This window comes from Heloderma suspectum, chromosome 1 (assembly GCF_057233095.1).
Source record: "Heloderma suspectum isolate Gila_16-S chromosome 1, 16-S_ref, whole genome shotgun sequence".
NCBI classification, from domain to species: Eukaryota; Metazoa; Chordata; class Lepidosauria; order Squamata; family Helodermatidae; genus Heloderma; species Heloderma suspectum.
Genome location: NC_139458.1, coordinates 72458504 through 72476165, shown reverse-complemented (window position 1 = coordinate 72476165; position 17662 = coordinate 72458504). Strand labels below are relative to the sequence as shown.

Here is a 17662-nt window from a genome sequence, read left to right as displayed (position 1 = left end):
TCTGATTCCACAAAGAAAGGTCCTGCATGTATGTGTTGTGAGTCTGTGAATTGCCACTGGTTTGCTACTTGGGCTTTCTCTTCCACTGGTGAATGCCTCTCGCTTCGTATCCAATGATTGCATGAGTAGGGGTGTAGCCAAGCTGGGGCTGGCAGGCACGCAGCACCATCACTTTTTAAATAGCAGGCATACTGATAATCTGCCCAATTCATCTCCCCCTTCCCACTGCAGCTCTGTACGACTCAGCCCAAACTGTCCAGGAGTCCCCTGATCCTCTGGAGACGGTTTTAGGGAGTCCAGGTGGCTGCAGTGGGTAGGAGGGGAAGAGAAGGATCAGTTGCACAAATTGTGTTCATCTGGATACAACCCACTGTGAACATCATTTGTATATGGACACTGACCTCAGTACCCAATCCCTTTCTTTCAGCAACAGCCAATGAACTTGTGGCAGGTGTTTTCGGAGGCAGTGGTGTTAGCAGAACAACTGATCTCTGGCACAGTAACTACTGAATGGGACTTATAAAATTCTGCTCTTTGGCAGAGGGGTGATTTATTATGTTGGGTCAACCTGTATGCTAGCTATTAGTCTTGTGGAGAAGGGTTATTCTAGATGATGTGATGCCACTGGGAAGTGCTAATACATATGTTTACATATATGTATATTTTAAACAGATTCCAGTAGTGGCAGTCATGGCAACAGGAGGTGGATGCAGAGCAATGACATCTCTTTATGGGCAGCTCTCAGGGCTTAAGAAGCTTGACATTCTGGACTGCATAACTTATATCAGTGGCACCTCGGGCTCAACTTGGTGAGACCATCATCATGAAATGGGGAGGGAAACCTGGTGTTTGTAGTTGAAACCAAGAAAAGGATTTCATAAGATGTGTATAAGAAAATTATTATGACTAGAGATGTGAAGGCCTGGAAAACCCCCAGAAAAGTTAGGAAACAGTGTTTTTTTCAGTTTTTTTCCAAGGGCCATTTTTGTTTCCACCCCCCAAAACTGGAAATATTGAACAGCTTTGGATTATGACATATTTTCTTTTGCAATTTAAGACAAAGTATGTATATATAGTTACCCAGCCTTTACTTCCCCCAAGATGATTTCTAAAAAAGCGATGTAGTAAGAATAATTTTATAGAAAGAACAGAGGTGTAAAACGTCTGGAAATAATGAAGCCATGGGGAAACATATTTTTTTAAATCCTCTCTGTAAGATTCCCAGCATAATTAGTTCTTTCATTCCTTATTAAAATTATTGATGTAAAGTATATTTTACTGATAGACATTTATGGTCATTTCCCAACAAGTGACTAGAGTCACCATTGTGCATTCTTGACAGTAAATGGGCATTCTTGACAGCTTGGGTTTTGTTCTGTAGAGTCCTGTGTTTCTGATGCTGTAGCAGTCATTTAATGTAGTTCTAATCTATTCAGACAATAATTACAAATTTACTGAGTTTACTTTTTAAAGTTTTAAAGTATGATGATTATTTTATGAGCAATGTAAGTCATACATAAAATAACTTTAGGAACAGAAAGGCTACTTTTATGTTCCTAAAGCAGCCCTCCCCAACATGGTGCATTCCAGAGGTTTTGGACTGCAGTGCCCAGCATTCCTGACCATTGGCCATGCTGCCTGAGGCTGATGGGAGCTGAAGTCCAAAAAATCTGGAGTGCACCAGGTTGGGGAATGCTGCCTTAAAGCAACAAAGTGACTTCAGATCTGTAAAGCGCACTAAAAAAATAAGTATTTGCTTTTTTTATTATTTTTCAAAAATTTCCAATTTTTCTGAACCCTCCCAGAAAAAAAATCATGGCCTCAACATTTCCAGAAATTGTACATCTCTAATTACAATACAACCCACTCTTCCCAAATGATCAGGAATGGAAGTACAATAAAAAATGTCCATAATCAGTCCATTTAAGATAGCCTCTAATAAGCTATCCCACATTATATTCCACACAGAGCTAGTGCAATCAGAAGTAAGGAAACCAGAAATGAATAGTTGAACTTCTGCTTTCTACATTTCTGGTGTAACATTCCATCGTCATCTGGGCCTCATGGGTGAGATCCACATGTGCCGCTCCCTACATGAGGGGCAAGAGTGTGAAACAGAAGCATGGCTCATTCATACCTCTGTTTTCCCTGATTCTGCGTAACAACTTAAACCAGCTCTCAGCAAAACAAATATTGTTCCTTTGTGATGAAGTGTGTGTGTTATTGTCATATACTTCTGTTCATTCTTTTATTATAACCCTTTGTCTAGGGCAATGTCAAATCTGTATGAAGATTCCTGTTGGTCCCAAAAAGAACTGGAAAGGCCAATCTGTGAGGCCAAGAAGCACATGACAAAGAACAAGATGGGCACTTTTTCTCTTGAGCATCTGATTTATTATCAAAAGGAGCTGAGCCAGAGGGCTAAAGAGGGCATCTCTACATCTTTTAATGATCTGTGGGCAGTGGCTCTTGAGAATATCTTACATGATAGGGTATGCAACTGTTGGGACACTTTCTTCCTTCTTTAAATATATAATAAATATACAAAACTTACAAATATTTAACATACAAAATAACACACATGCACTCTCTCTCTCTCTCTCTCTCTCTTGCACACACATACACACACGCACATGAATTCCCTAAAGATGAGGTGACTTTTCAGGGAGAAATTCTGAATTTTTTGAAATGTTCCTCATCGTGTGTGTGTGTAAATATAAACAAACATATTCAGAAATAATCAAATAGGGAAGCTTGAAGAATTCAGCCTTTGTGAATTCTGGTATGAACTGACTTCATCCACACCTCCTGGACTACTGTGTGGTTTGGAACTTAGTTATTCTTTAGCTTTTACACTTTCCAAATGTTCTGACACACATTTGGGGAGGGCTATTTCAACTACTTTTCAGTAGTGGATGAGGAGAGAGGGCACTTACCTAGGAGAGGGCACTTACCTAGCTTTGTTTTTATTTTTTAATAGTGGAAGATCTCTCTCCCCTCCCCTCTCTTTTGTCTGACATTCTCCCCCCCCCCCCGCCACCAGAAAGTAATGCCAAGGTGTGTGAGGGAAATAGATGAACACTGTCATTACGTGATCAAAACCAGATATTAATGCTGAAAATACATTAGGAAGAGTACATTCTATTCAGGTTCAGTATTACTTAGCAATGAATAGTGCACTCTGTTACGTTCCGAGTCTCTGATTTCTCTCTGTTTTTCAGATCATTAATTTGTTCTCCTTTATTAGGTGAATGATTTTAAACTCTCTGATCAGCAGCAGGGTGTGAGCCAAGGGCAGAATCCTTTGCCCCTCTATTTAGCCCTCAATGTGAAAGAAAACCATATCTCTACTTTTGATTTCAAAGGTAATTCTAATAAAATTGTAATTGCAGTAGAGAAGACCGGGTACAAATGACAGTTATTTTTATTAACCTGTTCTCCTGAGGTAGCTTTTCTGTATCCAGCAATGTTGGTAGATGTACATTTTTGGTAAGCTCCATGAGGGAGATTTCAAAACAACCTGAGTGGTTACCTCATCTTCATGCTGAACGTTAGACTAGTATGTAGTTCGAAACAGAGATTAGTTGACCTTAGAGAAGCTTGTATGTGGCTAAGTCTCGGACTGGTATCCAAATGGAAAATAAACAGAGCTGTGTGCAAATGGTCTCTTGAATTTTTCCACCTTACTTGTGGGCAGAGAAACTAGCGAGACTGTTGCATCAAATTTCTCCAGGGGGAGGAGAAATTCTCCAGTTTCTTGGGGTGGGGCTCACCTTTAACTGTGGTAGTAAGGGTGCCACAGCTTCTTTCTTTCTTTCTTTCTTTCTTTCTTTCTTTCTTTCTTTCTTTCCCTCCCTCCCTCCCTCCCTCCCTCCCTTCCTTCCTTTCTCAGCAGCAACTGTGTTGGCAGCCTGGCCACAATTTTGCATCCTCCACAATGCCCTGAATCTACCATTGTTCTGGGGCACTGTGGGGTGGGGGGGAATGGGAGACAACTCAAAAGAAATGATGCAGAATATGTAGATAAAATTTTGCTAAGTGGCCCTATTTTTCTAGGATGGCAGGGGGCAGTGAGAAGAAGAAAAAATCTCAGGAATTTTCTGAGAAGATTTGGCCCAGCTTTAGAAAATAAGTGGGAGTGAGAGTAAGTGTTTTTGCAGAACTAGAGCCTTCTTTGTAGACTTCAGTGCTGTAAATAAAGTACATATATAAAATAGTATGTTTTCCATATGTGGTCTTAGATGAAGCAGGATTTTTATGTTATCGTGCTTTTTTCCACAATTAAATGTGTTACTACTCTGTGTGTTAATACTCTGTTCACAGAATGGTGTGAATTTTCCCCTTATGAAGTTGGTTTTCTGAAATATGGTGCATTCATCCACTCAGAAGACTTTGGAAGTGAATTCTTCATGGGACGGTTAATGAAGAAAAACCCAGAGTCTCGGATCTGTTATTTAGAAGGTAATTATCATAAGAACATGCCACTTGACAGGAAATTATCTCAAAGGCCATGTTGCGCACTGGGTTTGTAATGGGCAGTACTAAGATAATCAAATAAGTGCTGTATGTTGGTTATCAGGTTTTTGAGGAAACTCTCTCAAAGTATGGCAAGAAATTCCAGCTGGTTGGAAGGTTTTTTCCTTTCCCATATTAAACAGGCTGGAATATATAGCATTCTCCATTGTTGTGTGCTTCTAGATGAAGGGCTCCTAGTGATAAGACTCAAAAGACATTGTGTAGCTATTCAGTCTCCCCCCACCCTTTATTTCTGGCTAAAAAAAGATGGAAAAAGCAGTGGGAAACACATTTGCTCATGTTCAGTAAAGATAAGCACAATGGTGAATTAATATGTATGTATGTATTTATGTATGTATATATGAATGAATGAATGAATGAATGAATAAATAAATAAATAAATAAATGTGCATGTATGAGCAATAGTGCAGCCATTATCTAGTACAGGAAGTTTCAGTACTTCAAAAGTAACTGATGAGGCAGTGTTGCAGCCTCTAGTATTTCATTTGTATTGCATTTCTGAGTAATGATAAACAGATGAATGAAATAGGGTTGACGATGCAATATGTTTGGCATTGCAGCGTTATGGAGCAATATCCTTGCTGTGAATCTGCTTGATATCTGGAATAACCTGAGCAGTACAGATGAAACTTGGCAGAAACTTATCCAAAGCAAAATCAGGAATATTGGTAGGAATTTTTTGTTTGCTTAAAAAATGTGGAAACAGTAGCAAAATAAGCATGCTCTCATAAATAACCCCTGGAGAAATATGTAAGGTTGTGTGTTTACATTCACACAAACACAGCCATGGCCAGCATGTGATCTAAGAAATGGAAGAGTCTGAAGGTAATGCAGCACTATTCTCTGTGAGCATATTTGTACTACAAACCTATACCTCTTTTATACCAGTTCAGTTGTCCTGGATCCTCCCAAAGATTCTTGAAAATTTTCTTTTAGAGATGCCTTAACCCCCTCACAGAATCACAGCCTCCAGATTCTCCGGTGAGAGGGAGTGTTACATTAGTTTAAATCTCTAGTGGCACTGTAGAGGCTCCTCCAAATGACCCCCTATGGTGACTGTCTCTATGTCACACACCATTCTTGTACAACAGCACAAGCAAACATCATGGCAAAGAGATGATAATGCACGTAGACTCTCTCTCTCTCTCTGAAATGCTAGGGTGGTTTGGAGAGCCACCTCTGGCATTAGGGCCAGTGTCAGGGGTAGGCCTGGTTGGGCATCTGCGAAGGGCCCATACCCCAGCAGAGGCCCACTGGCAAGAGCTCCCTGGAGCTGTTCTTCCTCACCCTTGCAACCTGCTTTGTTCACCTGTCTGTCACTCTGGCCCGGACAATGGTGGTAAATGCCACTGCCTACTATTTGCTCACTGGCTTTGTGTTTGTCAAGCAGGAAGTGGTAGCAATGGTGAGAAAGTGGATGAGAAGCAATAGCAAAAAGGTGACAATGGCAGTGAGAAGGTAGATACACTGAGGGAGAGGGCCCCTTGACGATGTCTTGCTCAAGAGCCCTCAAAAACCTGGAGCTGGCACTGTCTAAGATCCTACAGAAATTGAGTAATGACTGGCGTTTAGATATTCTAGAAGAATTGCCGGGGGGGGGGGGGAGGAATCCTGTTGAAGGAATAGTAAAGGAATTGCCTAAATGGTGTTAGCTCATGTCTGTCATAAGCATACAAATTCGAAAGTTCTTTCCACTGTGTCACTATTCATAAACAATATTATACATCTGCTTTAAGATACACAGAGTTGCACAGAGGAAAGCAGCCACTAGACAACTATTCATGATTCATGAATTAGCATTTTCATTATCACTTATTTAATTATATTATTATAGAACAGGGGTTGGCAACCCTCAGGCTGTGGGCCACATAAAGCCCCAGCCACCCCCTGCTGCCCTCAAATTTTGATATTTTTAAAAAGATGTTTGTAGTGCCTACAGGGCACGACACGAAAGGAGTCAAATTTAGCTTGTTTGCAAGCTAAATTTGACCCTTTTGAGCTCTGTAGCCTCTACGGACACCATTATTTTTTTTAAAGTTTCCCAGCACCCACAGGGGGCGGGTGGGTTGAAAATGGCCCCCAGACCTCACACAGTTGCCCATCCCTGCTATAGAATCATAGAGTTGGAGAGGGTCTTGCAGACCATCTAATCTGTACACCTGCTCAAGGCAGAAAATCCAGAGCTAGCGCCTCCCCAACAGATGGCTGTCCAGCCTCTCCTTGAGGACCTCCAGCAAGGGAGAGCCCTCGTCCCTCTAGGTAGTGAGTTCTATTGTCAAACTGCTCTGCCTGTCAAGATGTTTCTCCTAATGTTCAACCAAAATCTTGTAACTTAAGACCCTTCTCTCCCACCCTTTGGGGCAGCACAGAACATGTCTATGGCAACTTCTCAGGTGTTTGCTATCATGACCCACTCGGATGTCTCCAGGCTAATCACACTCATGTTCCTTCAAGCTTTCCTCATAGGAATTGTCTTCTATACCCCTGAGCATCTTCAATGCCCTCTTCTGTACCTGTTCCCATTTGTCTATATCCTTCTCAAAGTGATCCATCCAGAACTGAGCACAGTACTCCAGATGAGGTCTGACTGGGCCATAGTGGCATGGTGTAGCAATAAGGACTGTTTTTCCCCCCATCCCCATTTCTCTTATACAGAGAGAAATCATGCTTCACGGAAAAGCTCCACCTACCTGGGGACCTCCTGGATGTGTCCTGATGGGATGCCCTTTCAGATTATAAGTAACATTTTAACTAATCGTCCACTGCACCATCACATCCATAATTTCCTCAAAGGGTTCCATATGCACAAAGACTACTATCAAGAGAGTCAGTTCTCTGTGTGGAAAGGTAATTGCATCCTCTTATCATATACCCAAAGGTCTCTCACTGACATTTCAAACAGCTTGTTCTAGTGATGCCAGAAAACACCTTTCCTTTCTTTTACAGTTCTTGTGATTTAGGGCATCTCTACAGCAGCCTAAAATCCTGCATTTAAAAGGGGCTTTCTGCTTCCGCTTTAAATGCAGGATCACAACGGACTCCCTTTACATGTGTTTCCTTTTTCCCTCCCCTTTCCCCCTCCTTCTCCCCCTTATCTGAGTCTTCCATATGTTTCATTGTTCGAGCTTCTCTTCTTCCTGCTTTTCCTTTTTCACAGAGGGAACTCAAGCAGAACACAAGTGGGGTAATTTGATAGCTCATTATCTCTGACCTATTTAAAAATGGAATAAAGGTCATTTAGTGTAGGAGACGCCCTGGAGGTTCACGATGTCATCTAAAGGGACCGCAAACTTCTGTGAGTAAGTAATCTTAGTAGCAGGATAAAAGTTCCATGTGAAGAAGCCCTTTGTTACAAAAGAATCTGGGGCTTCTTTAGTGGTTAGAATATCACTGTGGATTCTGTTTCAAAGACATATGTCTAAAACACTAACTTTTACAAAACTACAGACTTGTCATTGTCAGGGTGAAAACTGAGCCGATAGAACCCCAGAGCAGTTCTAATTCTGAGGTAGGGATGTCAGAGAATTTCGCCACGAATCTCAGGGAGGTCGAATGCCAGCGCATTCGGCCCCCGAAATTGGTGGTGAAATGGTCTGCCCCCCCCCGGGACGGGACGTACCTTGGGTGAATCCTCCTAGCGGCGGCGGTGCAGCGGCGGCGACTGCGGTGGCCGGTCTTCCGACCGGCTGCCACCGCCGCCATTTCCAGTAAAAAACAACAACAAAAAAAAAAGTGATAGGCTACGTAAAGATTTACGTAGCCTATCACGGCTAGATTTTTAAAAAATACTGTGATAGGCTATGTAAATGTTTATGTAGCCTATCACGGCTGAGTAAAAAAAAAAACCCGCGCATACGCAAATGGCGGCACCCATGGGCGCCGCCATTTTCGTTCCTTATTTTGGCACGTCTAGTCTATGTAAACATTTACGTAGACTACGGCGAAAATAAGGGGAACGCAAATAGCGTAGATGCTACGCTATTTGCGTTCCCCTTATTTTCGCCATAGTCTACGTAAATGTTTACGTAGACTAGACGTGCCAAAATAAGGAACGAAAATGGCGGTGCCTGTGGGCGCCGCCATTTGCATACGTGCAGTTGTGTTTTTTTTTACTCAGCCGTGATAGGCTATGTAAACATTTATGTAGCCTATCACGGCTGACTGCAGGGATGCAAACGGCGGCGGCTACGGCTGCCACCATTTGCGGCCCGGCTGGCCAGGATTCAGGGGTGGAGGGACGGAGCGCCTCCCGCCCAGCCAGAATTTTGGGGGGGAGGGACGGAGCGCCTCCTCCCACGGCTAGAATTTCGGGGGGGAGGGACGGAGCGCCTCCCCCCCACCGCAAATCAAATTTCATTCAAGGTAAGTGACTTTTGTACATCCCTATAATCTGAGGAGGATCAGCAATTCGTGGGAAAGGAGCCAGCTCATCCCTAGGGATGTACGAAAGTCACTTACCTTGAACGAAATTTGATTCGTGGGGGGGGGAGGCGCTTCGTCCCTCCCCCTGAAATTCTGGCCAGGGGGGGAGGTGCTCTGTCCCTCCCTCCCGAAATTCTGGCCAGGGGGGAGGCGCTCCGTCACTCCACCCCCGAATCCTGGCTGGCTGGTCTGCAAATGGCGGCAGCTGTAGCTGCCGCCGTTTGCGTCCCTGCAGTCAGCCGTGATAGGCTATGTAAATGTTTACGTAGCCTACCACGGCTGAGTAAAAAACAACAACAAAAAACTGTGCGTATGCAAATGGCGGCGCCCATGGGCGCCGCCATTTACGTTCCTTATTTTGGCACGTCTAGTCTATGTAAACATTTACGTAGATTACGGCGAAAATAAGGGGAACGCAAATAGGGTAGACCCTACGCTATTTGCATTCCCCTTATTTTCGCCGTAGTCTACGTAAATGTTTATGTAGACTAGACGTGCCAAAATAAGGAACGCAAATGGCGGCGCCCATGGGCGCCGCCATATGCGTACGCGCGGTTTTTTTTTTTTTACTCAGCCATGTAGGCTATGTAAACATTTACGTAGCCTATCACGGTATTTTTAAAAAATCTATCCGTGATAGGCTATGTAAATCTTTACGTAGCCTATCACGTTTTGTTGTTGTTGTTTTTTTACTGGAAATAGCGGTGGTGGCAGCCGGTCGGAAGACCGGCCGCCGCCGCTGCCGCATCGCTGCCGCACCGCCGCCAGAGCCGCCACCGCCAGGAGGATTCGCCCAAGGTAAGTCCTGTCCCGGGGGGGGCGGGGGGCATACTGTTTCGCCACCGATTTCGGGGGGCTGAATGCGCTGGCATTCGGCCTCCCTGAGATTCGTGGCGAAATTCTCTGACATCCTAACTCATCCCTCACAGGCACAGCAGCTGGCAGAGATCCCTCCTGCCGGCATTCCTGAGATAGTGATCCTAGCAGTGAGAAAGTGTGGGAACAGGGCTTGCTAGAAGCTCGACGCAGGCACAGGGAGCGACGAGTGATGGAGGGTGTGGAAAGGAGGCGTAGCGCCCGTTTGGCACGCAAGCAACGGCCGCCTCCCGTGGACCCAAGGGAAAGAGGGAGGATCTCTCCCTAGGCCATAAGTTCAGGGTTTTCAAGTGACTCTCCCTCAAACGGGGACCAACTGCCTACCTGGAGCATAGGCTACTCTGCTGTTCCTTGCTTAGTCGCTGGTGATTAGCATCTGAAAGAGTCACTAAGTTGTAAAAGGACTAAAGCCTTGAAAAGAATCTTTTCGTCTGTGTCTTGTGTTGGCTATTGGAGTAGACTGAAAGAGGCTGCTAGGGCGCTCCTGACAGTCATCTCCCAAAACTGGGCCCAGGATGCTATTTGAAAATATGTATTTATTGTGAACACAGTGACTTTGATTTTAGTTGCATTTGGACCACTGAATCAAATGCAAGCCCCAGTTCCAATCCCCAAAAATGTTTCTCTCTGTCTCCCTGTCGTTGGCTCCCTCTCTGTCAACTGTTAACCCCCTTCTCTTAAATAGGAGAGTCCTGCTTCTAAGGGAACACGTTCTCCAGCAACAGAGATTCAGGTTTGGAATGACTTTTCAAGTGCACATTCCATTTTCTCTTAGATGGACCATAAGACTTTCTAAATACATATGTAAAGTGTGAACATGATAAACGTGTGTTTACAGGCATGTGCAGCAGACAGGAAAACTCATCACTAGTCTGGGCTTGGCTGCAGTGCCAGTTGAATGTACTTTCTGATAAACCCACGTTTGCTGCCATGTAAGGTGTGAAATAGCCCTGAATCCTATCTGGTAACCCTCAAGGATCACACCAGCTTCTTTTCCCTACTTCTCATTATCTGTGTGTTCAGGTGATGTCTTTTCCTTTAAACCAACTGTGCAGATTCAGCAGTTCCTTTTTGGAACTGGCAGCTCAGTGCAGCAGTGCTGTTCTCAGCTGCTGCATGGTAGTATGGTACATGATGGTGTCACTTCTTTTCAAAAACTATGACATAAAGGTGTGCCTGTCTTTGTATGTATAGCAATTTGTTATTTCCTTGCCTCCTGTGAGCATTCTCTTGAAACATATTTGAAACTTTCTGTGATCAAACATATGGACTGGAGAAACCAGGTCAAATTAGATTGCTGTTTATCACAAAATTTACCTTTCAGACAGTCGACTGGACCAGTTCCCTAATCAACTTACACCATCAGAAGATGGCATCTGCTTGGTCGATGCTGCATATTTCATCAATACAAGCTGTCCTCCACTCTTGAGGAAGGGGAGGAAAGTGGATGTCATCTTATCATTTGATTACTCTCTGGACTGCCCTTTCCAGGTCAATGTTCCACTATCTTTCTGCCAACAGTTTGCTTTCCTTACAAACTTTTCAGGTTTAACAACAGTATCCATTGTAGAGCAGCCACCACGAAGACTTGTGTCAAATTCTAAATCAGGGGTGGGGAGCCTTTTCCCTGTTGAGGTCCACATTGTCAGGATTGATTCTGAGCGTATGGAAATAGTTAGCAGTTCAGATTCAGAAGGGGAACACCCAGTGTGGTGTAGTGGATAGAGTGTTGGACTGGGAGTTGGGAGATCCGGGTTCTAGTTCCCACTCGGCCATGGAAGCTCTCTGTGTGACTTTGGGCCCGTCACAGACTCTCAGCCCAAGCCACCTCACAGGGATGTTGTTGTGAGGATAAAATGGAGGAGGAAGAGGACTACGTTACGCCGCCTTGCGTTCCTTAAGGAGGAAAAATGGTGGGGTATAAATGTAATAAATAAACAAACAGCCAGAATCGGGGGAGACATCTTCCCCAGCCAGTTCAGATATGGTTAGGCATGCAGCTCAGGAAGCTAGCACCCAGATGGCTAGGCCTGAAGCCCCCCCCCCCCATGAGAATCCAGGAGGAGGAGGCGGAGGAAGAGAGCGCGGGGCGTGACCTGAGGGATGCTAGACTGCGACGCAGAGCGAAGCAGGAGAAGTTAGAGGTGGAGCTCAGACAGTCGACCCGGTTGGTGATGCGTGAGGGTCGACATAGGGGAGCCTCACTGGATGGGAAGGGTTTCCCTCCCTAAGTTAGTCTAGCCAGCAAGTCCCTGTTCAAGCTGCCAGCAACATCACAGTCCCCATTTGGATTCCCTGCTGTTATTCCTTTGTAGCCTGAGAGTCTTGGGGATTTGCATCTGTAATGAGCCTGTTGATAGTGAATTAAAGACGTGAGACTGAAGCCTCTCCTCTTGTGCTTTGGTTGAAACCTGTTGAGGTCTGCATTCCAGCAGTGGGCAAGGCCAAAGCCAAATGCGGATGGGGCCAGAGCCAAATGTGCTTAGAATTATGGATTGACCCTTAACTTTGTTCAGTATTAACCAGGAAAAAAGGCAAAAAAGTGTTCTCCTTCCCCAGTTTGTGTAAGCTTTGTAGTTGGAGGACATAGCAGGGCAGAGTAAATAACATCAGTAACATGGAGTGGGGCTGGTGAGGGTGTGTGGCCAGGTTTCCTATCCTTTTTATTCATCTTCACTCATGTTGAAGTAGGAGTGAAATAAAAGGTGCAGCACTTCTTAAAAACCAGTGTGAGTTCCTAAGGTCCTTAATTCTGATAATGAAAGTCAGACACCCTGCTCATAGATCTAGTGAAGAATTTAGTGACTACTCTTGTTTGCTCACTCAACATGGAGGCTCAGGTTGTGTCACAGGTGTAACATCCCATTGTTTTCAGCTTTGGCTTACCTATTTGTATTGCTCTCCTGAGCATGTCCTGCCTCTGTTATTCCTGCCTATATCACAGATTGCATTACCGTTCTCCCAAACTGGCCTAGAGTTAGGTCAGTTTGTGTTGAAGTTCTTGTGTCTGGGGAACATTGTTAGTTATGTTATGAAGAAATTTGAAAGTAGGAACAGGACGTTGGTGTCCTCCCTGCTCCAGTTTGCCTTTGGAAGAGTCAGCAGTATCAGCAGATAGGGTTTTGCTCATCCACATAGTCTAACTGATCAGCTTTGTCATCTGTTTAGTAGATATAGCTGACCAAGCGCATCTAGGTGAATAAAGGTTTGTTCTAAATTGTATGATAAAGGCTAGGCTTATAAGAGTGATAATTGGCGACAGACCCTGCTTTTGTTTGTTTTGCTTTTCCTATCATGTAATCCAAACTAAACATTATGAAAGATAAAGAGATGTTTGGTCTTCCTAGCATCTTTCTGTAGTACACTGCCTCCCTGTTTGTGATTTACTGGGCCTGGATTCCCTGGGGTGAAGTCTTGGGAGAACACGTGTGGATGTTCTTCCTTTTGGGGAGAAGTTGGACGAGATGACCTGCTGTCCCTTTCAGCTCTGTGATGCGTGCTTCTACATTGGCTTTCTATTCTATCCTTCTTTTCTAATAGCATTGGCTCTGTTCTAAAGGACTGTGTGCATCCCTGATTTTTTTTTACCAGATTTTTCTTTTCAGAAGCTGCCCCCCCCACTCCTAAACTGCATTTTTAAGTTCCCCTCAGTTAAAATAAAGCAAAAGTAGTCTAAAGGGACACTCAGAGAAAAATACTGCATGACAAGATGTCCTTGTCAAAATTCCCCCCCCCCCCTGTACAATTATTAAGGCACCGGAGTTTTGTCCTCTTCTGTATCTGGCCACCCTAAGCAGTGGCTGTATATTTAAAGTTAAAACCAAAAAAGGAGAGAAACCTTTCAGAATAAAAACTAAGGTTATAGAAAGGACTGAGTATCCCAACATAGCGTTGTATCCAACCGTGCCCATCTCCCTGCTTTAGCCCCTCGTACACCCACAAATCTGCTGAACAGGGAGTGGGGAGCTCTGTAGAACACAGTTGGGGGCACATGGGTGGCTGCAGCAGGGAGAAGGAGAATCAAAAGTCCCATTGTGCAAGCTGATGTCCACAGGCATAACACTGGAAGTAGCCCTCTATACAAGCATGGTTAACAGCATTAAACTGAACAAAAGTGTATCCATTTTTAAATGAAAACACAAAGCCACAACTGTGGATGATCAGCAGAAAATAGTTTTTTATATTCAGCATTTCAAGAAAAAAATATCTTTAGAATATGAGACACACATTTCTCTTAAACAGCCCTGTAGAGGGAGTGTTCTAAAAAGTAATGATTTATCTATTAATTTTTGCTGCTCCTTCCTTCCTTTCTTCCTTTCTTCCTTTCTTCCTCTCTCTCTCTCTCTCTCTCTCTGCATGTAGGCACCTGTGGTGTATTTTCTTTTAAACGCATGTTCATGATTTCATTCAGTGCAATCATACCCCTATAAATGTGGTTATATACTTGAGTGATCATTAGTATAAATAAATGGACAGACTTTATTTTGTTTGGGTAAGGTTACCCTCTCTTTTTATACTAAAGTCTATTGAACAGACTGAAAAATACTGCTTGGACCAGGGAATTCCTTTCCCCAAGATTTTACTGAGTGAGGAAGACAAGAAGAATCCGAGAGAGTGTTACCTGTTTGCAGATGACAAGAATAAAAAAGCCCCCATCGTACTTCATTTCCCACTTGTGAATGATACATTCCAGAAATTTGAAGAACCAGGTATACCTTACTTTTTAACCTATAATATTTTGTTTCTTAACATAACACATACGGGTAGTGTGACCAGGGGTGAACACTTCATCTTACTTAGCTTGTGTCATATTCCCAAAATTTGGCCACCTTGAGTGCCATTTTTTGGTAGAAAGGCAGGGTAAAATTTAAAATAAAATAAATTTAAAAGATCTCCCAAGTGAGCTAACTGAGGTAGGTTTTTCTCCTCTTTTTGCAGGGGTAGAACGTCGTCAAACGGAGTTGGCAGATGGCATAGTTCCCCTTTCTGGATATTGCTCACCATACCACCTGATGAATTTCACATACACTAAGAAGGACTTTGACAAACTCCTGAAGCTGACAGACTACAACATCCAGAATAACAAAGACCTGATTTTTGAGGCTTTCTCCACAGCTATAGAATGGAAAAGATGTAGCAGGCAATGAAATCTGTATCCAGCCATGTGACTTTTCTTAAGGCTCCTTGCCTGCTGTCTCCTACCGCCAGTGGGATCTCACCATTTGTCTGGCTTCCTTGTCCTGGTATGTCATCAAGCCTTTCGATTTTCCTTTGAAGGAGGAGATCAATGTTGTAATCCCTAAAATAGCTGAAGGCTGCAATCCTAAGCACACTTACTAGAGAGTAAGTCACATTAAACTCAGTGGGACTCACTTATGAGCAAACCTGCGTAGGATTTTACAATAAGAACTTTACAATGGAGAAATCTTCGTTCTTCTCACCGTTACTTGTTCTTTGGCCCAAAGGACTCTTTTAGTATCAAGGAACAGACAAGCAGATGCATTTTTCAAGCACTTAAAAATTAGTTTGAAAGGGAGGGGAAAAAAGATACCAGTAATTGTTACAGCTAGGCATATCATATCATATATCAACACTTAGTGTCAAAACTTTGGATAACTTCTTTGTATGATAAATTCAGTACCCATGATTATGGTTATAAGTTATATGTGACACAAATATTGGCTTTAGGTGAAATTACAAGTGTGCTACATACATAGTTCAAATGTATCAATTGCTTTTTTGTTTGTTTCTGGGTTTTAAAGATGGGCTTGCATTGGTAATGTAGGGCCAGTTCTCACAGCATTTTCTCTGTGTGGCAGCCAAACACCTCAAGGACAAGCTACATGTGACAGTGGCGGACCTTCTCTTTAAATGCAGATCTGTTGTTATTGCCTCTGCCTCAGAAGTTAAGTCATTGGGAGCAAAGTTCCTGAGGGGAAAGGTTGTGGAAAGGGTAGTGTTTGTTTAGCACTCCTTCATCTACATGACCCTTATGCTCTTAAAATCAGACCTCCGCTTTATATGTGACTGTAGCACGGGGATGTACACCTTCAAGCCTGCAAGCCAAGTCTGCCCTGCCTTTCCCCCAACCACCAATCATTTGGTGGTTTCTCAGCTTTTACAGGTTTTTCCCATTCCAAATAAGATTGAAATGCCTCTCCCAAGGCTTAATTACCGGCAGTAAGATGTTTAAGCTAAAATATGCTGGTATTTTTGGCATCTTGGCCCTGCCCCCCTTTGCCTTTGGCCCACCTACCACTGGAATGTGGGCCTCGAGAACTTCTCCAAAATTGAAACTGACCCATGGGCTGAAAGAGCTCTGACACCCCTGCTGTGCATAAATCTGTTGCCATCATGCCTATGTTGGCTCTTAGGCAGTGAATGCAAAAAGCTGTGGTTGAGATTGTACGCCAAGCTGATATGTGATGGCTTCTACATATAACATCAGTACTCACGCAACCAGGTCAGTTTGTGGTAAATCATCTAAAAGTCACAGCCGACTGGTAAGTCTGATGAGAATTAACACTCCTGTAAACACTCTAGGCTTCTTCCTAAGCTTCTTGCAAAATTCATCCGATGGGGGTATGAAGCAACTGTGCTGGTTTGCACAGCATTAGTTATGCCTCAGTACGCTAGGAGTATAGTGGACCCATATTTTAAGAAGGACGTTGACAAACAAAAGAGGATTGAGAAAAGTGGAAAACAAGAGAGAAGATAAAGGGATTGGAATATAAGAAGCATGAAAAATGGCCAAAGGAAATGGATATGTTTAGTTTGGAACAAAGAAGATTAAGGGTGGGGACATTTGGGGCAGGTAAAGAAGATTGAAAACACTTTGCCACTGCCAAACAGGGTACAATTTGGGAGAATGGATGCTAGAAGGTAATTTCAGGATTACTTGCCCAGGATGTTTGGAACATGTTCAAGAATGCTGTAGAATTTTGAAGAAACTAGATAATCATCTACTTTTCAATACAGTGAATGCTGCTTCACTAACTGGATTGGATAAGATGACCAGTGATTATTTTTTAATCTATATTTCTATAAGCGTTCATCTAAAATTAGACTAAATCTATAACTTTACTGTAGGAGCGAATTCAGAAATAATGTACTAATTTTGTTAGTGTCTTAGTATATGCATGCTTTCCATATTGTGAGTGAAACTGAATGTAAGCAACTTACTTTTTCCATTAGGAAACCTCCTAATTGCAAGGTAAGAACTACTGGGCTGAATGTACAATGCATCTAAACATCCTACAGTTGTCTCCAGGATAAGGATCTTCTCATGGCACTCAGCCATAGCAGTTGCTATCATGATGATAGCTAAATGGGAACTCCATATATAGTGGAAATGTACCTCTGAATACAGGAGGAGGGTGTCAAACAAGAGTATGGCCATCACCTTCAAATGCCATCCTTGTAAGCTGCCAGGGGCATCTGGGTGGCCACTAATGGAAAAAGACCGCTGGATAACACAGGCCTTGTCTGAATCAGCAAAGCAATTCTTCTGTTTCTAGTGCTTGACCTGGACCTGAGGCCTCTATTCTGTACTGGTCAGTCCACATCTGGAATAGTGTGTCCAGTTCTGGGTGCCAGATTTTAAAGTCATTCCCAAATTGGAGCTGGGTATGTTTAGCTTGGAGAAGAGAAGATTAAAAAGAGACATGATGTTGTTGTTCAGTCGTTAAGTCGTGTCTGACTCTTTGTGACCCCATGGACCATAGCACACCAGGCCTTCCTGTCCTCCGCTCTCTCCCGGAGTGTGCTCAAGTTCATATTCAGTGATGCTATTTAGCCATCTCATCCTCTGCCATCCCCTTCTCCTTTT

At 43.4% G+C, this 17662-nt stretch overlaps 1 protein-coding gene across 1 annotated transcript in view; it reads left to right on the top strand.

Moving 5' to 3' along the window:
• Positions 1 to 15554, top strand: part of PLA2G4D (phospholipase A2 group IVD) — a 40821-nt gene extending 25267 nt beyond the window's left edge. Inside the window, exons 11-19 of the mRNA XM_084847323.1 lie at positions 673 to 809; positions 2270 to 2492; positions 3248 to 3365; positions 4324 to 4461; positions 5097 to 5204; positions 7192 to 7383; positions 11159 to 11325; positions 14357 to 14543; positions 14773 to 15554. Of these exons, the coding sequence (XP_084703449.1) occupies positions 673 to 809; positions 2270 to 2492; positions 3248 to 3365; positions 4324 to 4461; positions 5097 to 5204; positions 7192 to 7383; positions 11159 to 11325; positions 14357 to 14543; positions 14773 to 14981 (1479 nt within the window). The 3' untranslated portion in view covers positions 14982 to 15554. The remainder of the gene's footprint in view (positions 1 to 672; positions 810 to 2269; positions 2493 to 3247; positions 3366 to 4323; positions 4462 to 5096; positions 5205 to 7191; positions 7384 to 11158; positions 11326 to 14356; positions 14544 to 14772) is intronic.
• The last annotated feature ends 2108 nt before the right edge of the window (positions 15555 to 17662 follow it).